At 33.6% G+C, this 25,714-nt stretch overlaps 2 protein-coding genes across 7 annotated transcripts in view; one reads left to right on the top strand and one right to left on the bottom strand.

Annotated features, from left to right (window-relative positions):
- Positions 1-542: 542 nt before the first annotated feature.
- abo (de-etiolated protein 1 abo) lies at positions 543-5,463 on the top strand. Its single transcript, XM_088185265.1, has 5 exons — positions 543-877; positions 941-1,069; positions 1,796-1,989; positions 2,049-2,951; positions 4,978-5,463. The coding sequence occupies exons 1-5, from the start codon at positions 611-613 to the stop codon at positions 5,168-5,170; spliced, it is 1,686 nt and encodes a 561-aa protein (XP_088041391.1). The 5' UTR covers positions 543-610; the 3' UTR covers positions 5,171-5,463.
- The window catches only part of Csk (C-terminal Src kinase), a 68,669-nt gene continuing 48,409 nt past the window's right edge, over positions 5,455-25,714 (bottom strand). For 3 of the 6 annotated variants that reach the window (XM_088185260.1, XM_088185261.1, XM_088185259.1), the window contains 11 exons: positions 12,590-12,726; positions 9,968-10,081; positions 9,654-9,905; positions 9,441-9,591; positions 9,203-9,368; positions 8,684-8,906; positions 8,073-8,617; positions 7,830-7,991; positions 7,573-7,768; positions 7,421-7,507; positions 5,455-7,314 (listed from right to left, as the gene is read on the bottom strand). In XM_088185260.1, the coding sequence (XP_088041386.1) occupies positions 7,132-7,314; positions 7,421-7,507; positions 7,573-7,768; positions 7,830-7,991; positions 8,073-8,617; positions 8,684-8,906; positions 9,203-9,368; positions 9,441-9,591; positions 9,654-9,905; positions 9,968-10,081; positions 12,590-12,628 (2,118 nt within the window). In that variant the 5' untranslated portion in view covers positions 12,629-12,726 and the 3' untranslated portion in view covers positions 5,455-7,131. The remainder of the gene's footprint in view (positions 7,315-7,420; positions 7,508-7,572; positions 7,769-7,829; positions 7,992-8,072; positions 8,618-8,683; positions 8,907-9,202; positions 9,369-9,440; positions 9,592-9,653; positions 9,906-9,967; positions 10,082-12,589; positions 12,727-25,714) is intronic. The other 3 variants (XM_088185263.1, XM_088185264.1, XM_088185262.1) reach the window with 1 other exon arrangement.

The raw sequence follows: 25,714 nt of genomic DNA, 5'->3' as shown, positions 1-25,714 counted from the left end.
TTGTAAACACCGTCTAAACCCGTGATTCTCAAAGTGCAAGGGGTCCATGTCAGCGAAAAATAAAATTGGGGATCCATGAGATGTAAATGTAGATGACTTTCTTTTTGGCTTTCAATGAATGGAATAATCCACATACACAGATAGTAGAAATCTTTCAAAGTGAGTAGCACGATACTAGCTGTCAAAAACACATTTGAAGTTGATGAATTTGCAAAAAATCAATATCAGGCAAGCAGGGGATCTACCCAAAACCGAAAAACATGGCAATGTAAATGTAAACTATTGTTCAATTGTTCATATGGTGGGCTTCGCGTTAGTTGCCAGACTTGGTTCCACGACATATGGTAGACTTTAAATATGTATATTTTTATATAAGGGGAGGAGGGCCATTCAAAAAATATATAAAAAAATGTTTCGACATGTTGAGGTGATATTGATTATATCATTAAATTTTATTTAAATTATATATTAAATATTGTTTTATATTTAAAAAATATATGGGATAGTATTTGCAATGTATTATTTGTAAATAATAAAAGCTTATGGCCAAGTGTAGTTGAATTATGACTAAATCAAGTGACAGCTGTCGTGTTTGCGGAAGGCAGCGGCGATGAGCGGGTCCGGGGGACCCGTTTGCACGGAGCGGTTGCGCGCTAGGCGCCTTCGCCCCCAAAACGTGGTTTTGCGCTTGATCGCCAGAGAGACCCACGGAGCCCGGCGCCCTGGGGCGCACTTCCATTTGGCGCGAGAATTTTATCAAAACGTCTTCCCTAACTTCACAGTCGTCAATGTAGAGAAACCGCCCTGTTTCTTGCGAAAGTTCAGCCCTGACGGAAAACATTTCATAGCCTTTTCTTCCGATCAAACTTCATTAGAGGTTAGTCTGCTTCCTGATTCGTTTTTGTTGTACGTTCAATATCTAATGAATTTTCCAATAAAGGTTTATAGATATTGCGGAGCTGGCGCCGCTGGAGATTTGGTCAGAGGATTTCCATTCGAACTGGTACAGAATGAGCCACACGGTCCCCATCAGCACATCCGATCTAACATATTTAACCGATTCTTTAAAGTATGTATCTCTTGATGATATAAAACAATCAAAAAATATATGCAGTGATAGCCGACTAGTTTTTTTAACTTTTTTTAAATATAAATGTTAAAGTCTAATTGCATAAAGTTCCACATAAATAATAGCGTTTTTTTACCACAAACTGATAGCTATTAAAGTTTCTAGAAATGAGCCAAACAATTTAGAATTCTATTCTAAAAAAGTTAGTGATTATGTCCAGATACAAACAAACTCATCAAACATGCTAGGTGCCTTTGAACGGCTTCGATTGGTCAGAATGTCAATCCAGATCGGAGTAGTATTTAAATTTGGGATCTGTTTAACTATGTATGAGCTACAAAACAACTGACGAAACACATCAGAATCAGCTTTCACTAACTAACGCTAACAGTAATGCACAAACGATTCATTTGTGCAGAACAATTATTTTATATATTGCTCATTTAAATTGTAGACACATTCATGCATCTATTATGACCAAAGAGGTGCTGGAAAAATTTAATTGGGAACTTTTCAATCATCCTCCGTACAGCCCTGACCTTGCTCTTACTGATTTTAATTCGTTTGGCTCACTCAAAAATCTTGCAATGATGATATTTATTGATTTTGTGAGAAAAAACAAGCGATTCATTTATATGAACTTTTGTTAAATGCATTTGGACTTAAATTTAATTAGTTGGCCACTTAATTATTCATAGCTGATCAATTTTATGTTCATTATTACAGTTAAAATTTGTCGTCAACGTGTGTCAGTTTCGATCGAGTAATTTAGGATTCGATCAATTGAATAGAGAATGTAGTCTTTTCACCGACGACGGTAGATATGTCATTGTCGGATCTGCAGCGCAAATTTCAGAAGATTTACGTCCGCACTTTTATCAAATACATAGTAATAACGAAGCCGTCACTCCGACGATGAGGTAAATCTCATTAAAAATATCATTTATATATTATTATTTTAACCGTAATTATGTTTCAGGTCTGCTCTCGAAGATTACTCGTTACATCTAGTCGATTTGGTCAATGGCACGTTGCGAGACACGAAGCATTTTAAAGTAGACAAAATATATTTATCGCATAACCAAGGAATTTATTTATATAAGGACATGTTGGCCGTTCTTTCGGTGCAGCACCAGACCATCCACATATTCCAAATACTTGACGGAATGCTCTTGGAAGTGAGGAAAATAGGACGATTTTGTCACGAAGACGACGGTTACTTACTCACCTCGGCATTCATATTGCCGATCAACGCGAGGCCTTTCCTCGAAAAATCTATCAACTCGCTCAAACATAGACTGCTGGTGTTTTTGTATAAGCGTGCGAAGAACATTAGCGACTCCACCGGCAATCCGTTAGAATTGAGAAAGTTTTATAAACATTTTGAAATGTTTAATTCGTTACGAATGTGGAAAATGCAACTGCTGGACGAGGATCATCTGCTGATCAAATACGCCGGAGAGGACGTCGTCACGTTGAGAGTCGCCGAGCCGAACAGCCAGTCATCTTTCTTTGTCATATATAACATGAGCGAAAGTAAAATATTGGAAGTGTACGAAAACACTTCCGAGAGTTTGCTGCAGCTCTTTGAAAACTTTTGTGACTCGTTTAGAAATGCAAGGCTGTATTCAGAATCTCAGTTTACTTGCTCGCCCTCGAATAACCTGCACGCGAGACTGACTCAACAAAGGTTCAAGCAAACAATCATCAGAGCTATATATGGTGGAAAAACAGAGGCGACGAAACGGATTCTGGCTCAACTTCCGATCAGCGCACAGTCTTATAGTAGTTCGCCTTATCTCGACTTGGGGCTTTTCAGTTACGACGACAAATGGGTGTCGGTCATGGAAAGACCAAAGGCATACGGCGAATATCCTATTCGGTAAGCATTTTTATTTTATTAATTGCCAGTTCTCTAAGATAGTTTTACAAATGACCCATATTTCCGTCATTGGCTCTTAACTGGAGCTTTACAAATGACATGTATTTAAGTATGTAAATTCCTTAAGTCTTTGCGTTTTTTAAGGTGCGGGTTAAATGAGTTAAAAATTAAAGCGTGTAATACTTTTATATATTCTCCATCTTTTTCTACAATTATTCTCCATATGTTATCAATTTTTTTATATCTGATTCAAAAAATAATGTATTTTTTGAAGCATTAAATTCTTTAATGTTGTTTTTTATATCTGTTTTAACTGTTCTAAATAGATGATAGTTGTTTGGAGCAATGTCAGAAGAATACGGTGGATGAGAAAAGAGTTCCCAAGAAAATCCATTGATTTTTCTATTGTCTTCTTGGATACACGAGGCCGAATGCTGTCTGGTGTAAAATTATCTTTCTTTAATTTATAAAGAAAGGTGTTTTTTATTGTCTGAGTCGCTTTTAAATGAATTAGTTGAGCACACTATGTGTCTGTCGTAATTGTCTGTTTATGATCCAATGACTCATAATGAGTTATGCCCTTCATATCCCACCAAATACATAACATTATCTTATTGAGGTGTAATCCTGTTCTCGGGGTTGGAATTTGGGGTTAATTGGCATGCAACCACTGCCTTTTACGTTACGTGTTAAAGTAACAGATCCACTTCTTACCTGCAGTAACAATTCAACTCAAAAATAAATCTTTCTGTTCTAGAATCATTAATTATTGGCATATTGAGATTCGCTGCGTTGTGGTATTCCTCAGACTATTTACGAGATACTCATATTCTGAAAATTAACACCTTTCCTATTTTTTTAAATGTCTGAATTAATGTAGGCGACGCATTGAGCTTTTGTATCGTTAATCTCGGACCTGCTTTTATGGCAAGCCCTAATATCCTCATTAACAACCACACGCATTGGGGTAACCTGTTACCGCAATGCGTCACAAAACTTTTTCTGTAACGGCGTACAGAAAAAGTTTTGTCTTTTCTTATTTAGTCAAAGCTTGATCACGTTGTTGAAGACAACAGAAATAGTCTCTCTTGTTCCACAGCTTGATTTGGATGTTGATGCCGAAAATGTCATGGAGCAATTAAGTTCCCATTACCGAAAGCTCACGCTAGATGAGATTATAGATTTATAAACAAAATGCTGTTATAGAAACTGAACCAGAATGAATCGTCACACTGGCAGTCGGATAATTAAGTGAAGGCCTCGAACTGATTGAAGCTAGACTGAAAGTTCTAAGAGAAATCGATCTGAATGGAAATCGAGTAGCAACTGTTAAATCTTGTCAGCTTAAAATAATCTTCATTGAACATATTGTATTATTATTTATTTTAATTCATTTAATTTTACTTAAAAGTATATTTATGAATTATAAATAACCTAAAATTGTTGCATTTTCATTGAAAAATTTGAACTCTTCTGTCTCTCAACTTAGGTAAGTTTGGGGGATCACTGTACATACTTATGATAAGCTTACTATGCCTTTTATGCAGTGCTGTGAAAATTTTTTCCGACTCTGACTTTGAATTTGAAAATTTCGATAAGATAATCTTAAAATATTAAATTTATTTCGAATTATTTATTTATTTATTTTCATGTAAATAACAACAAAAAAAGAGAACAAAAATAATTATAGTAATATTTCTTAGGATTAGTGCCATGCCATTGTATGTGTCACGTCGTGTTGTATGTGTTACGTCGGTCGGCTGTTATTGGGTATTTGATTAAGTGCATAATAACTATTGTTTACTTCATGACTTAAAACGCACGACGAACAATTAAAAAAATATTGGTCGGTCGGAGTGGAAAGGGTTAAAAGGGGTCGGTCCATTTTTTACGACTCCACAGCCCTGCTTTTATGTACAAATGTTAATGCAATAAAATTTAAAAATTGGTTTTCAACTAATAGTTTGTTTCTCCCGAAATTATTTATTCTTCATTGGTGGTTTTTATGATGAATTTTTCTTTTCAGATTTTACGCGCGCGATTCCGGACTCTTAAAATTCCGCATCTACGCTGGCGTGATGGGACAAGCGGCGCCGGCGACCGCCAGACGGCTGGTCGCGTTCACCTTTCATCCGACGGATCCGTTCGCGATCAGTGTTCAAAGGACAAACTCCGAATACATAGTGAATTTTCACATAAGAAACAATGTCTACAGTTGATGTCCGTTTTTGATGGCCGCGTACATCAAAACGGTTGTGATATGTAAATTTTTTAACAAAACGTTGAACAATATTAAATTATGTATATATACGATAATTCCTCACTGCGACTTTATGAATGTTTAGCAAATTGATTTGTTAATATTATTAGTCTTTTTATATTGTATTATATAGAAAATGATAATTTTTTTACATTATTCGAAGGTTTACAATTGTAATTGTATTTTAATTTAATAATGTGCGATAACAAAAATTTATTATTAAAAAACGAATAAAAGCAATAATTAAGATTCTTAAATCTTTAATTTTAGTATATATTCAATCATCAGACATTATAATTAACTAACAAAATACAATAAATATGTACAATATTTTTACAATAAAAAAAACATGAGATTCTTCCTTCATCTGATAAAATTATACAATTAACAAAATAATATCAGCGGATAATTATCATTTTTCCCATTTTTTTTACCGATACAAACAAAACCAACACTTAACTCTAATATTGCAAATTTCAAAACGAATTTACACATAATCTTATCGATAAATATACAACTTTTTACCGATTCAAAAGGTACGGCGGAATGGTTCACATTTATTTTTTTCAATTCACGAAAGCGCGTAGGAGTGTAAAAAGATTCATAGCACCAAAATTAGTCTAGGATAACCGACAATGGTAAAAAACGGTTACGAATCAGTCTATTGAATACTGGTGGTTAATCGCGTGTCGACAAAAATCATTTAAAGCACACGCTCTTTACTATAATTTACCGAAAAAAAATTGACTACAAAATCAATATAAAATATATATCCAACCTTTAACATAACTATATTTTATCCGATACGATCAATTTATCTAATCAAATTACCAATCCGTTAAATTTCCAATAATTCCACTACATTTAACCCTTTTCAATTGAGGATTAATAACTCCGAAAAAAAACATTTTAACTACCAACGTAAAAAAATCAACATAAACATAATAATATATCCCATTCTTATATTAATTTAATTTGATTGATCGAAATGCTTATGAGCTATATAATTTATATAATTATACCGAATTGAAACAGAAGCATGGAATTTAATAATCTTTATGAGTTAATCTCTTAATATACATAACCATCGATTCCAATCATACACAGTATAATAAAAAAAAATCATATGTAACCATTCGCGATAAAAAATCGGCTTCGGTCTGACCGTAAAAGCAAAAGTGTTTAACTTACAACTTCATAATTACAATTTATATATATTTACTATATATAGTATTTTTAGAATGACTAGAAAGAAAAGTGGTCGCTGTCTTGACAATTACATTAATTTCAAAAAATTTAATATGCGTACGTAAATATATTTATTACATGGACGAGAGTAATCAGAAAGCATCTCTCATAATTATAAACAAAACTGTTTCTAGAACGCTATAAAAATTAATCATTCACTTTTTGATTTACCCTCAATATTATGATTGATGATCAAAATGTTTATATAAAAAAATAATAATGGCGAAATTTTATTTAAAACTCTTTCACTAAACACATGTAAAATTATCACAACCTCGTAACGTTAAAAAAATTAATACACATTCACAAATAATATATAAATATATTCTTCATAGTAAATTCAATGGAAGGATTAATTAGTTTTGATTTGATTATTAAAAATATATTTTTCACTATTTCACTGCTAAAATTTTATATTCCAAAACACAAGCGAAATATTTACGACTGACCGACTATCTGTTTTTTACAACAAATCTAAAGATCTACCGAGAAATAGCACTATAGAATCACGTAACTACGTTTTAAATTAACGACAATTTAATAAATAATTATATTTACATATACACACTGATTCTTTCGTATTAATTAATATTATTCATAAGTACTTCATATTATGTAAATCACAAAAAAATCAAAACTAACATTAACATAGTCTTTGATAGAAACAGTTCTTCACTGCACTGGTGTATTGGCTTTCATAATCGCCAATTTTGATTTAGCTTGACTGAACGTTGGCCGTTGATCGGGATTTAAATCCCACGCCTGACGCATAAGCTCGTACAACTCTGGAGGGCAGCCTTCGGGCGCTTCCATTTTGTAGCCTTTCTCCACGTGCTTCACGACATCAGCTAGTGGCTAAAAAAATAAAATAAACCATTTATTAGCATATTAATCAAAAAAGCATAGGTGTGCTGTTGCTAGATATTGAAAAGGCATTTGACACAGTGTGGCATATACTTACAATTCTTGGATATGGCACTCGACCGAATGAATAAATCTCCCACAGTAGTATTCCAAAGCTCCACATATCAGATTTATTTGAGAATTTCTAAAATAAAACAGATTTATTAATCAAGATTGACTTATAACATTTGATAAAATAAGTGTACTTACATTATGTTTGAGGGCCTCGGGAGCTGTCCATTTGATTGGTAATTTAGCAGCAGCATCAGGTCCGCTGCCTTCGCACGCCAAACCGAAATCGGCAACCTTAGCACGTCGCGTATCCGAAATTAGAACATTACGGGCCGCCAAATCACGATGGACGACTCTTCTCGTTTCTAAGTATTCCATCCCTGAACACGTATCACTGAAATTGATCGCAATATGTTATTAATTTTCTAGGCTACATATTTAATCAAAATACTCACAATGCAAACATGATCTGATCTCTCTTCGTAACGTGCTGTCTTCCTCGGCTTCTCAAATAGTCGACAAGACTCCCTTTGCTCATGTATTCGGTGACGAGGCATATGTGCTGCTTGTTGAACACCAAGCCCAATAGTTTTACCAAATTGTCGTGTTTTAAAGACCTAAAATATTTGAATTAACAATTATTATCATTATCTCCTTCGTGAAGCATTGAATAAAAATATATAAAGAGAGCAGCTCACGTCATCAAGCTCGCCTCAGCCAAAAATTTACTGGCCGCTTCCGAATCCTTCAACATCTTCACTGCTACCCTCTGTCCGTTTAATATTCCAAGCATAACGTCGCCAAACTCTCCTTTTCCGATATTTTCCCTAATCTCCAAGTCATGTTCAGCTATCATCCATCCGGCGTCTACAAAAGCTTGAGGCGCCAAGCACGGTTGGGCTCCGTTGTGTTCGTTTGGAGCAATCTGATGGTTTAATTGCGGCTGCGGTTGCTGCTGTTGTTGAGGTTGTACCATCTGATTCATTTGAGGGGGAGGCGCCTGATGCATTTGTCCTTGCTGCTGCTGATTCATCAATGCCTGCGTGGGCTGTAACGGCTGTTGCAATTGAGTCTTTTGTTGAAGAGGCGGAGGATGCTGTTGAATCGGCGGTGCGATAGGTTGATTTATCGACTGCTGTAATTGCACTGGATTGACATGGTTTCCGGTCAAGATAGGCGGCTGTTGTTTGGGTAACGCTTTCACGAGCTGCGTGCAAAGACCGTCGGCATCTTGTAAATAATGCTATTAAAAAAAGAAAAGTTATTATACATAATACTAATAAAATCTAAATAAACAAGAGAATCTTACGTCGATCAGTTGAGGTAACGTTTCAAAAAATTCCTCGTCGTCGATGGTCAGCGTGGAATTGGCAGTACACTTGATTCTATAATGCTCCACTTTACTCTGGAAGCACACGCATAAAGTTTGATCTCCGGGGAAATTTGTACTTTCGCGCACAAGGAATAGACCGTCGGTTCTCGGCTGTAAAAGCTGCTCGGCACGCTCTCGCGTAATCTTCCCATGATGCCAACTGGAAAGCGTAAAATATAGATCAATAATTAGCACACTTTTAATACTTCTATCTAATCTTACGGTATAGTGAACGATGGTAAAATCGGTGGTATATACACCTTCACTTTAAACGATTCGAATATAACACCGTTATTTTCTTCATTTTGAGTCATTGTTCCCGTTTCGAAGAATAACTTACTACTGCCTTATCTTTGTGGCTCGGAAGGTGAACAATATTCTTATCAGTGTACTGATAATGTTTAACAAATACGAACGTACGTAATTCCTATTGCACAAATTTATATAGATACTTACGGCATATTGCATGGTCTCAATTCGGATGATTTTCCACTCCGTAAAGGTTGAGGTAAGCCCTGCTGTATGCTGGTGATGTCGGGCAATCCCGTTTGTTGTGGATGAGGTATATTGTGCAGTTGTTGGTGATGTGACAGCATTATGTTGTGACTCTGTTGCATTAATCCTGTAAAGGAATAAAAATACATAATGTATAATCGAACAATGTAAATAATATTTAATATGATTCGTATCTCACCTGGCATTGATTGTAAAGACGTTGCCATCGAACCGTTAGTACCTAGCTGAGCTTGCTGATTGTGAGGATTGAGTAGCATGGCTCCTTGAGCCGACGTAGACATTGGATGAGCGGAATGCATGGATACATTACCGCTTAATATATGAGGGTTCTACGAAACAAAATTAAACGTTATCACATATAACAAACACTAATCAAAATTTTATTCATTACATGATGATTGACGTGTCCCATCATTTGGTGCTGCGGTCCGTTGGGAGTCTTGGGGGACAGCGGCATAGGCTGCTGGGGACATACGCTGTTCGGCGAGATAGGGGCGAATCCGCTCGGCGGAGATATGGGCGCAAAAGTGTTCGGCGGGTTTATCGGAGCAAAAGTAGCAGACGACGGCTGCGACACGTGGTGCATCGAAGGGGCAGACGATTGTTGCATGACATTTTGCACAGTCAGCGGCTGAAATTGGAACTGATTCTTTATAAACCACTGTATCGACTGCTTATATCGACAGTGCGGTATTGATTTGATACCTGATGGTTGATCGTCGGCTGCCGCTTCTGCCTTATGGGCGCCGTCGGGGGCAATTGATGAGGCGGTGGAGGATTAAACCAGCACCCGGCGCCTCCTCCTAATATAGACATATGCTGTAAATAAAAAAGAAAATTATTATGTAAATAAGTAATATGCTAAAAAAATCTCTAAATTATAATAATTATTCTCATATGGTGATATTGTATTAAACATGATCGAACATTCTGATCTTTAACACTAGATTTACGGGTAAATCTGGTGTTAAATATTCATAAAATCACTTAAAACTTTATCAAGTCAAAAAACATGTGTAAAAAAAACACAAGTTTAACTGATATTTATTGTAATATTTATTTAGCCTTAGCCTTCAAAAAATCGATATTCTCTTCTTCATAAGAAATTCCTTATTTATTACTTAAATCCAGTCACCATCTGTCGGCCTTCCTATGCACATTCATCAATCCCTAACTTATCTTTCAAAATTTTACTGCTAATATTTAGCCTCAGAATCGTTCCAACCTGTTTAGAGTAAGTTAGTACTTCCAAATTTTTTTAAACACAAATCTATTACTTATTTTAATGGTATGCGATACACAGTGAAATCTACTGATTTTACCTTTGCTAATGTATTTTTCAGGAGGGAGGGGGGGGGGGGAAGTTTGCTAGCCAGTGATCGTTTTATAATATTTCCATTTCATTAAAATTCATTAAATGACATGCATTTATCTAACCAAATTCAAGGAGCCTCCCTGTTTAGAATCCACATCAAGCAGTCGCTCGATTATCCAGCGTTCATTATAAGATTTTTTACAACAATATTACAAGTGAAAATGAAATAAAGAACTACTAAACCGAATTTTGACCAATAGAAGAGCGCAAAAAGCAGTTATCACTTCTCAGAAGTCAAAAATCCACGTCAAAAGCAATAAAATCGTACTGACGCCGTTGTAGTGGGAACGCTCCTCGGCAATCTGGCGTTCACACTAAGACTCTTATAACAATATTACAAATTAAATGAGGAACATCTAAACCGAATTTTGACCAATAAGAGAGCGCAAAAAACAATTATCACTTCTCAGAAGTCAAAAATCCACGCCAAAAGCAATAAAATCATACCGGCGCTCCTTACCGAACGTTCCCACTGCGAAGGCGCCGACACGATTTTATTGTTTTTGACGTGAATTTTTGACTTCTGAGAAGTGATAATTGTTTTTGCGCTCTCATAAAATTGAATTTTATAGACATTTTAGAGCAACCTATTAGCGCCTATAATTTTCGCTAGTAGAAATATATATCTACTCGTGAAAATATATTTGGACTTCACTAGTGAACATATAACTTCACTGAAAAATACACATTCACCATAACATTTATACATCGCATGTAGATAAATAATGATAAGTATGTAAATGAATATATTACTACGTATGGAAAAGTTGAAATCATATAATTTTACTAGCACCAGCCACATAAATTATAATTTCACTGATAAAAATATATCTACTGGTGAAAATGTATTTCGACATGATTTCACTGAATTTTTTTTAGATTTTTATTTGAGGAATAACCCGAGAATTTCTGGTTTAGAATCAGAGATATCATTTGTTTATTTCAGGGGGGGGGGGGCAAAAGTTGGTCAGTCAGTAATAATTTTTTTTAATATTTCGATTTCATTAAGATTTACGGTATTTTATTGAATGACTTGCATTTTTATAGCCAACTTTAAGGGGGGCAAATGCCTCCATCTGCCCTCCCCCCCCCCCCAAATGACGTCTCTGACTGCTACTACAAAAATAATTATTTTAAATTGTATTCCAAATCTGACTTTGATAAAAATGTATTATGAATATTTTAAAAAAAGTTGCAAAATTTAATGTATAATATTAAAACTGAAAATGCTTAATTATTTAAAATAAAGTGATTTACATGTATAAACAAAGTTTTCTGATTTTATTAATCATAAATATCAAAATGCATACCACTTTCATTATTCGTCCAAGCCGCTCGCATAAAACATATAAAAGGGTTCGCAAAAACACACTCTTTATTTTTACTGTTGCTCAGACATCAGCATATCAAAAACTCGTTCAATAAGCATTCGACATAAACACCTGATTTATATATTGGTATATAATACATAACTTATTTTATACAATAAACATAATACAATATAGATCCACTGACGCAGATACAATTAATAAAAAACAAAATTACAGAATGCTAAGGTAGATAAGGGCATAGAAATGAGACTGTATTATATTATATTTATAGAATGCATAAGCAGTCACGTTTGAAGATTTACTTTAAAAACAATGTATTTAGAAAAATATAAAAAATAAATATTAATAATCAACTAAAATAAAAGTGATACTATTTACTAGAAAGAATAACTTAATTTGATTGTATGTGTCTGAGATGAATCACGTGGAAGACAAAGACATCCATTTATTTAATATGTTAACCATATTTCTTATTAATGTAAGAAACACAAATTTAAAATATAAATAAATAAAATAAATTATTATTAGTGTAATTCTTTATAAATACAATATAATTGAAAATAAAGTAGTGGCTTTCGATCAAGGCAAAAAATTGAAAAATAAGTTTAAAATGATAATTACTTGTGTTATTGTGGGATTGTGTATATTATGGCTACTCATAACTATGAGCCCGCCACTCGGAAGAGCGAGCCCAAGGTATTTCGACTTTGGATCTTTCTCGACTGTGATGTTCACGAATCTTCCATGTAAATATTATTCTGAAACAAAATAAAACAACACCATTAGATATCTAAAATATAAGTCACAAATTTCAACATGAGATATATAAAGTCGGATGCAAGCAATCAATCAAAATAGTTCATTTGTGGGACTTGCTGCAGCGTAAACTTCCACAACTCATTGTCTGTTATAAATGCGCTCTATAAATATGAGCTCTTTAAAAGTTTCTCTGCCACGTACTAGCTCGACTAGTGCACTCAATTTTCCAAGAATACCACACAATATCCAACACGGGCTTTAATTTAAAACACTCCCGACAACGGAGCAACAGTCCAATGCCAGAAATACCCACAAGCATTGTTGCATGCAATTTCCATTTATAGAAACATATGAGGATGAGAGAAAGGAAATTCAGATGGACAATATTCTAATTCCATTTTCACGTCAGAATGATTTTTCATTATTACTCTAGCTCAGTTGTGCTATCCTAAAGCAAAACATATAACTCAATAGCTTATCCTATAATTTAACGTTAGAACTATTTTAAAGATTTAAATTATTTAGTGAGCTACTAACAGCTTTATTATAGTATAATAAATAAAAGCCTAGACAAGTGATATAACTTTAAAACGTTAGATTGTAGAACATTCTTAGTTTGTTCAACATGATTTTTTTAGATATACATAGGTATAAGTTAATAAATATTTTCCGATATTTTAGTACTTTTTTTTTAGTAATATCACAAAACTTTTTTATAATACTGCCTTCTTTAATAGAGTAATGTATATTTGTGTATTTAGCTAACTACTACGTACAAAATTTCCCTTCTGATTGTTTCATATACATGTGTAGTATATATCATATAAAAAATGATTCCGTAAAATAATTATATATCATGATATTGACCCACAATTTATAAACAAGTATATTAAGCCCCCCTATAGCGTAGTTGTCCCTTGACTTCGTTAGACGTATTCTGTGACAGGCGAAACGTCGCCGCGCTATAACATTACAGTAATGAAAATATTTATTTTTGTATAGCTATGGAAAAAAATATGATCAAGCAAATTAATGTACACGTTTTTTTAATACATTATGTGTACATTTTTCAGGGGGTTTCAACCATTCTATTTTTTTATAATAAAATTATTTTATTATGTAATACATATCTATTACAAATCTAAAAAAGTATTAATGAATCATAAAATATATTTAGATATATGATACAGGACACTTTATATCCAACATTAAAATTTTAGTGCATTTAAAATAATACGTAATCTTTCTAAAAAAAAAATTTAAATGCAAATCTGCTGAATTAAAAAAACAATTAGAAAAATGTCAAGCACCATATTATAAAACTCAGAAGAAATGCAGACAGAAGACAATAAAGAAAATTATCCTGTTATTAATGAAAGTAGTGATGAAATTAAGGTATTTAAAAGATCTCAATGGAACTTGATGTATAAAAAAATAACTAAAAAAACTGCGTTTTACTCCCCTGGCACTCGCAAAATTAAGGACATTCTTCGCGCGCGTGTCGCAATAAGAACATAATACATAAAAATGGGGGAAAACTTTGATTTGTTGATTTTGTTAAATTCACAAAATACAGTTGAAAGAACCTAACCTCAAATTTTGTATTGGTGCCTAGTCCCCTATAACGTAGTATTCCTAATCTCTACGCTATATGGGGCTCGACTGTACAATATTTTAATAAAAAAACCTATAATCTACATATGAAGCGAAAAATTATAAATTTTAGAACCGCCCCTCCTCACCCCCTCCATTATTCGTAGTTTTCAACTATTCGAATAGTGAATAAAAAATCGACAAAGTGTTAGAATATTCGAATATATCCGTACTTTTTTTCTCATTTTTTACTGATATCTATTTAATTAACTAATTAGTACAAAAATTACAATTAAATATGACTGTAAAATAAAAATTTAATTAAAAAAATATGCATAACACAATGTTGTACAAATTAGTGATCATTGAGGGCGTTAAAAGGAAAATGCTTAATTTATTATTATTTACTTTTTGATCAGCTTTTTCAAATCACCAGAATTAAGATCAGCTGTGATTGAATTAATTTAGCAAAATTGATCGAAAACATTTTAAATACATAATTGTATTGAATTTATAATATATACAATAGCTAATCATGTTTGGAACGAATTTGATTTACATAAAGATCGAATCCGCTTCAGCATATAAATTAAATAACTAAAAATACATTAACCGCGATCGAATTACTGAAATTGATTAAAATAAAATCTTAGCGTCTTGAAACAACAATTAAAAATAACTTCTACCACTTTGCTTTGGGGCGGAGCTACGCCAAATCGACTGAGACGATAAAAACAGCAGCTTTTCAGCAGCAATCCGATCTTTCAATCGACTTAGAGACTATTTATAACTGTTGTGATTTAAAAATAAGTTATATAAAAATAAACGCGTAAACTGTCTGGTTCCGCATATATTATATATTAATATAAATTGGATACCAATAAATCTCTAAAATAAAAGTATATTTTATAGAAAAATGTTAGGAGCGTCTGCCTAAACGCCTGCAAATAGCTTCGTAAGCATCGCACATGACTAATTTGATGCTTGAAACAACGACAAGATGACATCATTTGGTACGTAGGCTGCTAAAAAATATATTTTGATTCTATCCCGGATTAGGGTAACGAATCGCAATGGCGAAGGTTAAAAAATAGATACTTCACGCTATGGAAGTACTATGAATGAGGCGAATTTCCGAGAATCAAGCGTAATTATTTTATTTAACATCAGTTTAACGACCTTAAAACTAAAACTTATGTTGAAGAAAATGCTAAGAAATGATAGAATAGTAAAATAGTAACATGTCTATTTTTCAGCTGAAGGATTAGCAGATTTTATACTTATACATTTTCAAGTTATAGTTCGAAAAGTAGATAGCGAATTTAGATTTCATGGCAACAGTCGCTATTTTCTATGCAAAGACCTAGAGGAAATTGTGAAGTTTTATCAGCTCTCAATGCTTCTACAACTGTATAATTATACCTTTGATAATGATGATGATGGTAGTGTAGTGTTAAAGTGCGACGAGAAACTTAACCCAGTTACTAGCTGTGTGGTTCAAGAGTTAAATTATAAAACTGGATAGTATGTGAGCGATGCTTAGATTTTTGCGTGGTGCAGGGCTTGCGTTCTAAAAAAGACGTGAAGCATTCGCCCGAAGCGAATTTGCTCAAAAAACGACTCAAGAATATTTAAACTAACCGAAGAATTTACAAAATGTTGTTTCAAAGGAGAGCTCGTGGGATACCAAAAGCGTGTAAAACTTAAGGTTCAAATATGGGAAATATAATAACTGGGTTATATTTAAACTATTTTTTATGAGGCATTTTTAATAAATATAATTATAAACTTGTAAGTAACCAAATATTTTTAAATTGTAGTTAAGCAATAGTTTTATATGTATCTCACATTTTAAAACTTTTGGCAGCCACGAATTAAGAACCGTTGATATGAGCATTCAAGGTCTGTGTTTTCGTGTTGTCTCGTTCCAAAATACCGATATTTTTGCTTCATCTGAATTGGCAAACTCTCCTAGAAATGATGGTTGATCTTCTAATGCACTTCTGTATATTACATTACTTAGCAAAACAGACACAATTGTATTGGTCAAACATTGTTAAACAAGATTTTTGCCACAAATATTAGATTCATTGATTGTATAATATATAACTTATTGAAAGTTGAATTTTGAATTCCACATATAATAATAAAAGCAATTTTTCCCACAAAAATTCAATAACATATTTTATAAATAAAACTATTTACTGATTATCGTTAGCCTTTTTCTATTATGCATAAAAATAGTTGTGGTCGATCTTATTATTTATACGACTATGTTGTAGTAGCAAAAAATACGTGATAATAAAGTAAAATATAAAGTGAAATCAGAAATTATAGCTACACGTCATAAGTAGCCGTAAAAATTCATATTTACGAACCAAAAAAACTTGAATTTAATATGTAATATATATCATAGTAAAAATTGCACTGTACTGCCAATTCAGTGAGTCACTAAATTTAAGTAAACAATAAAGCAATATTCTCGTGATGCGCTAAATATTTAGTTCAACGGGTCAAAATTAACTGTATGATATTCTTTGACTTGAATAACATTTTTTGTCTCAATCGATTACAAGACTAACGGTGAATAGCACGTTCATAAAATTAATTAAAATGTACCGCCATGTATTCATAGTTGTTCGCTAGCGCCTTCAACTAAAACAATGTAAAAATAGTGGCGGCCGACATGTGTCACACGGATGGAAAAAAAAACAATGACAAAATTGCTATGGTCTCGGTGGTAATATCAATATTTTTTAAATAAAGTTTTAAATAACATTTTCGTTAAAAAAATTGTAATTGTAATGAATATCGGTAAAAACAGAAAAATATTAATATATTCGAATACTTCATTCATTTTTATTCTATATTAAAATAGTTAAAAACTACGAATAATTGAGAACCCTAATGAGAACTAAATTTTACTAATTATAAAATATGATTACAGCTTACAATCAATATATGTCACTATGCACTATCAATCTCGATTTTTAATCACAATATTTATCCGTGAAATTAGAGGAATCTAGGAATTATATAAAATATAAAATAATCATTAATTCTGATCTCTCAGACACGATAGAAATTTAAAAATGCCAGGATTAATATGGGGTCGCAGTCGCGCCCCCACGATTATTGGCCAGAAGTGTCTCTAGGTGCCATTGAATAGCTTGTTTCAAAAATCCAAGGATCAGTCTTTAGCCGTTCGCCCCTTTAAAAGATTGCAAATCTATAGAGGAGCTTAATTGCCACCCCAATACTGCATTCTTTATAACTTTCACGGAAACTTTTAAACCATTCTTAAAAAAAGAAACGTATGTAATGCCTGCACTACACTCCCTGCAAGTTGGCCAAGAACGGAGAATATAGTGGGTTACTTCGGTTTAGTTCGGTTCTGCCCGCTCTAAGATCTCTCGGAAGTTGTCCGAGGTTACTGAGAACTGGAGGTTAAGTGGGGGTAATTCAGTCGACTTGGCTAGCTTCGAGTGCTTCCGAACATTGTCGGCAAACGGACCGAAGTCGGAGCTGCTCTTTCGAGCGCGAGCGGTGAGATACTTCCCCTTTCACTCTCTCGCATGTTAAGTGACGAGAGTGAGAGATAATGATAAGGTGTTTCGCAAACTGAGATAGAACGAGTAACTCGGTTAAATTTCAGTATGCATCGTGGTCACGTGGTCAAGTTATAATACCACATGCTTATCGGGGACTTCAAAACACTCTTACTGTCATCTTTGAATATTTTAGAGCACCAAAAGGGATTAATTATATTTTTGATGGTATATTCTTCTAACAGATATCGTTATTATATTTTTTTCATATAAAACTAAATAATTAAATAATAATTAGTGGTACTTGATTTTGTTAAAAAAATCGTTTCGAATATTCTTATGTATTTTTCCTAGATCAGTTTATATAAATGTCACACCATAACGAACTCTTATTTAGAAACGATGGCGACAAATTCTATGATAGTCACAGATGTTCGTATTCTGAAGTATCATTTTTATGCCTTATGGCATTTTGCAAAAGCCGACAAAGATTTTGCGTAAATTGAATATTTACGACCGAAAAGTGTTCACTGATATTGTATTGGTGAGTGCCCACACAAACTTTTATAATTATCAGTAGCGTAATTTTAATAATATGACAATTTAAAAATTACGATTATTTGGCACATTTTTCGATCGCGCGCAAATATGCCGGCTGAACGTGACAGAAGCCGCCGTCCGGACGGCATATGAAATTTGCGACAGTGTGGTCTTGTCCGACTTCAGTTGTAACTTCGGTTCGGACAACTTCTAGAGAGTGTAGTGTTTTTGCTGATTAATATGTTTAAATATCGACTTGATTAATATTAGACAGAAATAGCAAGTTCAATAGCGCAACCATGCTCGTTTTATAATTATAAGCAATTAAACCAAGCCAACTTTCTCAGATCCCCTGATAGATTTAATAAGTTCATCTCCAAGATCGCATTAACACTGCAATTTGAGTGGCGCACATATCCAACCGTGACACACGCACGAGTCGAGGGCCATTCAACAAAAGAGCGTCAGATTTTCCAAAGATTCGCACACTTTCACCGCTCTTTCCTACGGACAACCGGCTAACTCAATCAGACTCGGATGCGGAGAAAACTATTTATTTGGATTAACATCCTAGCATCTGAAAGTTTACGATTACTACAGTAAGTCTGAAGAAATGTCGCTATAATTCGCGCCGACTTTCGTTCTGGGTGCGTTTTCTAATTACCCAATCTACAGAGTGGACGACACGTTCCATCGACAAGACGAGACATTTCGTAACGTTTCTGGCACACGCCGCATATCGTTACGCACCTGAATGGCACCAGTGGCCGACTATTTTGCAACAAATTCGTAAAAATACACATCGTTTGGCATTGGGCGGGCGAAATGTCACTTTCCCATGTGTTTTTGTACAATTAATCAATTCTTTAAATGGTAATTACATACATACTTCGCAGTGCTAGTACAATTGGTTGTAATTCACTGGACTAGAGTATGCATTAGCACGAATTAATAAACATACGTTTGTGTTAAAAAAACTTTACGTAAAATAATAGAAATATATTTCGCTCAATGTGGATTACCGCAGGGATTTAATTTGGGTTCTCTGTTTTTACATTTACATACATTTCAGAAAATATCACAATGTTACATTTTCCAAATCTCCCTTTACTGTTTAGGCGAAAGTGTTAAAACGTTCGTCGGTGATTTAAGAGTGATCGGACAATAATGCAAATCGATAAAGCTCGGCTTCGTTAGGCGGAGCGCGTGTTAATTTAATAGTTTATTTTTAATCGCAAATGACACACTGGGTGTCGTTGGCCATAATGGGACAAATTAATCACATGCACATCAAAAAAACATAGTAGAGCCAATAAATAAATAGCGTTTATCAGAATAGTGAACACCCCATGAATCAATTTAAAATGAGAATTATCAAAATTGGCAACAAGATTTACCTTGCACAAATGGTTTAGAATACCTATTAAATACATAAACATTGAGCAACATTTAATTTGTGTACGGTAAAACACTAGATAATTTATATAATTTTAATTAAAAATAAATTCGCTGCAGAGTTATTCATGGGGTGTTCACTGCTTTTGACTAGGCCTGCCGAAGGGGGGGGGGGGAAGAGACAAATTCCCGAGTCCCGACTCTGGAAAATAGCAAGAATATATTTAAAAAAAATAAACTAAACTACAGTTGTTTAAAATGTACTTTGTATGTACCTTTTAGGTTAACATTTTGAATACTTTGACAAACACCGAACAGTGGGAGCATATAATAACTAGTTACATTGTTCATAAGTTATTTTGTGTATACTGTAACTGGTGACAGTGCATACATTGACTAGGTAATGTATGCATTATCGAAATCCATACTTTGTAACATATATAACTATGTATATAATTGCATTTACTTATTTACCGCAACTGCCATGCTTTGTTTTGATGAAAAAAATAATTTATGGTTAACATACGCCGTTGATAATTTAGTAAGCCGCATAATTTATCAAACACTGAATATTTATTTATCAGTGATAAGTATATAAAGTAATGTGTTTTTAAATTAAGTATACTTATTTGTATATTAACTTTACCATTATTTATAATACTAATAAAATAAATATGAGGCGCAAAATGCTGATTTTTTTACGTTATAATGAAATCTTTGATAGAAAATTAAAACCTTTTTATGCGACGCATTCAATATCGGATTTCAATGTCAGATGCATCGATGTTGATAAATAATACATGAAAAACGATACATTATACTCACGTGGGAGTATAATTACTTCTTATAAAAAGATTGTGAATCACTCGCTGCGCAATACCGTATAAGGTTAAATTATTCATCAGTTTTTAATCCGACGCTGGATTTCAAGAAAAAGCGACATTAATAATATTCAATAGTTTTCTTGCGATTGATTCCATTAATTGTTTATCTATGTCATCAGCATAATTGATCTATGTTTGGTCATTCCATCGCATCAGTGTAGCTTAACTGCAACATTTTCTCGACGAAAATAATCATGATATTTGAAGGCCCAGCAGAGAAAGTTGGCCTGGAGATCTTCGCACTTTTCATAGCATATTAGAAGTGTTAAAAATAAACAGTTTAATGACAGTAACTTTAATCCGATAACACGTGATTCATCGAGACATAAGATTTAGGTCTTAATCGTGTTATTATATTATTACACATACAATATTCGAGATATGTGGGTGAGACACTGTTGCAGTAGAATACGTCGTTGCGGATACGTTGTATCATCCATTGTTTCATTGTTTGAGATCGCGTTAACACCGTTTTGAAAATCGGCCACGGTGCCGCAGATCGTTATGCGAGTACACACTATCGTATAGTGAGACTCTTGTCAGTCGATTATAGTCAAAGGGTAATAATGATACAATAACGAGATGAGAGAGTTGAGTTTTACATCTCTTTTGCTTCGATATATGCCTAAGTCAGGTGCGTCAATATGTGTACATAATTGTGACTAGAGATTGCAATAATACCGGTATTACTGAGAGAAAAAACAGTCAATACCGGTATTGACTTTATTATTATTTTAATTAATTAACCGCATGATTCACCATGTATATTGATTAGCAAAACAAAAGCATTCGAATCACTCGACTATTGTTTCGGTTATACCGGAATTTTCAATACCGGTATTACTGAGAGAGAAAAATAATGTCAATACCGGAAAAAAAAAATTCGGTACTACCGGTATTTCATTTTGTAATACTGGTAGTACCGAAGTCAATTTTTGCCCCAATACCGGTATTGCAACCCTAATTGTGACATAAATATAAGAGGCTCCTGTAATACATGAACATTAATATGTTTGGGGAAGAATAGCAGCACAAAATTTTTCGTAAAAATAAACCATGAATGATTGAATAACGATAAATAGTTTTAACAAAATATTAATAATGAGTTATCAATCTGAAAATAATTGTTCTACTTGTCATGTTTTGAATATCGCATCTGTCACGTTTCCTGTGTGTTATAAAACAGCGTATGTATAATATGCGTGATGATGTCACTCTTAACAATCGGGAAATTTATATTATTAAATTTCAATACATCTGGCGAAACATGTATATATATTTTTTTATAGCAAAATAAATTACGTCAAAGTCAACGCGTTCGCTATTTCTCAAAATTTGTGTACTTCATTAAAAGTAAAAAATATATGCAATTTATAAAATAAATTTTGAATTTCATTTCATTTCTTTCCATGATTAATCCCATGTTTTATTTATTTATATTTTTAACTACATATAAAGCAATAGCCGCCGTTCTAATTCGGTCCATATTAGCTTCTGGCCTGTGCTGTAAATCAGACAGCTGTCAATAATCACGCGTGTTCAAAGTGTCAAATGTTAGATTGCAGCAACACATTGTTAAACGCGTTAAAACTGTTCAATTGAACTGTGTATCGAAGTTTACGGTTTACTGAGCGAACAATTCGCAACGCAGTGTAAAAATTTGTACATGAAAGTGTGGCCAGAGCAGCTTTTAACCTTTTTTTATGGCTCTCTTTGGCGCATTTTGCATCTGCACTTGCACCTACAGCAGTATAAAATTCAGACAACACAAGAACTAAAGCCCAGATACAACGAAGAATTTAAGCAGATTGATTGTAAGAGCAGCAGGAAATTAATACTGATTTTTAAAGAAAATCTGCTTCTCTGATGAAGAACATTTCCACCCTCTGAGTATGTTAATAAGCAAAATAGCCGCATTTGGGTCGAGGAAAATTTGCATGTGATTCACATGAGACCATTACATACATGCCCAAAAGTGACTGTTTGGTGCCCATTGTGGTCAGGTAGCGTCATTGGGCCTTACTTTTTTTGTAAACGATGAAGGTCGGATTATAACAGTCAACGGTGAGCGCTATTATTATTATTTTTTTATAATTAACGAAACACAGTAAATGTTCGCTCTCGAATTTTTGAGAGCAAGGGATCTTCCCTCTTAACTTTGCCTTCTTTTTAAACCTTCAATTTACACTACATTGAGAAATTTATTAACTGATACTTTTAAATCACGCCAGCACTATGTATGTATATTAGTAACCGTGACTAAAACCAGCTGAGACTCATTAAAACGCACTATATCGATTCTCAGCAGCACAAAAAGCTCAATTTATAACCACATTAACATCCCAATGGAATTGGCACAGTTCCAAAGCACACACTCGACTTTTTTCACATTACTTTACTTTAATAAAAGATCAAATGATACTGATGAGAAGAAAGATACATTCAATTAAATAATCGTCAGATTTATTTTATAAAAGGGTACTGCGATTTTTTTCAATTGAATATAACAAACACGGTTTTTAGGAACGTTGACCGTCAATGATTCATGCATTTGAAGGATAAAGATAATCTCTGTCGCAGCGTCATCGTCCTGACAAATACTCTTGTTAGGTTAGCGGTTTTATCCTTATCATCAATGACTGTTCCTTCCTTAGTTGGATAATTTATATTAAACGAGATCAGTTCATGCGATGTTTGTGGTTTGCGATGTCGATTGAGTGTAATCACGTGAGAGGACCAAACGTTTTTTCTCCGAACGACCTTTTGCTAATTAATTTATTACGATTTTTTTCGATCGTTAGCTTCAAGGAAAACGATATCAATAATCCAAGAGACGCTTAGATATAAATCGAATCGGATATGTCGTGACATATTACTCGACATGTGTTTTTTCGCCATGAGAAAACTTTATATCACGCAATTGACCTTTTCCCTAAGCACTTTTCGCAACCGTGCGCATCCAAAAATAACACACGATATACATACATATTTCAAATATTGACAAGTTGTCAATGACAACTCGATTAAATATTGATTTGTCAAGTTGAACCTAAAGTAGAAAATGAACAAATATGTATTTTTTTAAACGATGAAGAGTTAACATTTATATCTATACTAGTAAATGTGCTATCATAAAACATCAGCCAAGTCGCGTGCCGAGCCCTATCTGCTCTACGGATCGCAATATCTGCACCGCATAAAACCACAAAACCGCAACGTAAAGAGCCTTGTTCGATCAATGAGACGATTAAAGCTTCCACGTCGTTCTTCGATATACATGCATACATAACAACAAAATAACAAACTACGCATTGCCTATTTCCCGTTATCCGGCGAGAATCTCGACACAGTTCCATCGCATCCAAAGATGCGTAAAAACTGACCTAGACAAGTCAAGAAACTTTAAAATAGTCGTCGTTGCAAAAAAACTATTTGCTTAAAATATATACAAAAGAAGTGATCTCATAACAAAACATACATATGATAATTTTAAGTATTCATGAATCATCACATTACCATTTATTCTATTATACAAACATGTTATGCACGTCAGATCATTTGTTTTATTTCTTAAAATATTAGCGATACTAAATGAAAAATGAATAAGATTTAACAAACACAATACCGACAGATCGACTCAAATTAGGTTCTTAAATAGAAGTTTTAAATACCGTCTCAAAATTTTGTGGAGCAGTGCGAGTTGTCACAAAACTGAGCAGAGGTCGCGCTGTCATTGACGCGCCATTTTTAATGCCAAATCGCTTTTCGGATCGATATAATAAAAACAGTTTTACAGTAAAATATATTGGTGACTTACCGATGGAAATTTCTGAATGTCTAATCACAGCTCAGATAACCCCTTCCCTTCATCAGATGCTAGAGATACCCAGGGATTAGGACAACGGCATGAGAGTGATAGTTGAATAAGAGCCTACACTAGGGTTCTTAATATAATATTTTAATATTATATTATTCTAACTATTCGCCTTATTTTAAACTATATGAATATTCGAATAATTGATCGAATGTAGTCATTTTTTTCAATACATCCGAGTGACTAGTGCCAATCCAAAATCCACGGTCCTTTATGCACCTTTATTTTGCTTCGAAATGCGAGATAATGGGACGCTTCTTCTCAACAAAAAAAAATGCTTTTAAACTTTCAAAAACTATTAGTGAATAAAATGTTTATCGGAGGTATCTAATACGACCGAAATTCACAGAATTGCGACATATTTTTTTAAATCAAATTTTATGCGAAATATTTTAATTGAGTATTTAAAATGATTAAAAAATATCTACTCATAATATTTATCTGAAAATTAATGTTGTTTTCTTTGCTGCTCAGTATTGCCATGTAGCGAACTTTCAGTCCAGATCAAAAGCAATAAAATCGTGCCATCGCGGTGAAAACGCTCGATTATCAAATTACTTATTATAACAATATTACGAGTAAAAATTGAATAAAGCACATCTAAACCGAATTTTGACCAATAGGAGAGCGCAAAAAACAATTTGAAGTCTAAAATCCACGTCAAAAGCAATAAAATCGTGCCGTCGCCGACACGATTTTATTGCATTTGACGTAAATGTTTCCCTTCTGAGAAGTGATAATTGTTTTTTGCGCTTTCCTATTGACCGAAATACGGTTCAAAAATACTTTGATCGGCCGTTTTATATTAATAATAATAAGTCCATCGTAATATCGATAAGGATAGCTATCATATTTTTAAAACATAGTGTAATATCGAAATGCAGACAACTATGGAGCAATATGTGAGATGCGATGTCTGTCTGTACTTATTCTTCCGCTTATTTATCCCTGAGAGACGAATTGGCTTAGTTTGTATTTTGGACTTATATGACAATATTACGAGTGAGAATCAAATAAGGTACATCTAAACCAATTTTGGCCAATAGGAGAGCGCAAAAAACAATTATCTCTTCTCAGAAGTCAAAAATCCACGTCAAAAGCAATAAAACCGTGCCGTCGCCGTGGGAACGCTCGTTACCGAGCGTTCCCACTG

The sequence above is a fragment of the Plectrocnemia conspersa genome, unplaced genomic scaffold (assembly GCF_051122295.1).
Source record: "Plectrocnemia conspersa isolate PC_06_02 unplaced genomic scaffold, ASM5112229v1 ptg000004l, whole genome shotgun sequence".
NCBI lineage: Eukaryota > Metazoa > Arthropoda > Insecta > Trichoptera > Polycentropodidae > Plectrocnemia > Plectrocnemia conspersa.
This window is presented reverse-complemented; position numbering and strand designations above follow the sequence as displayed.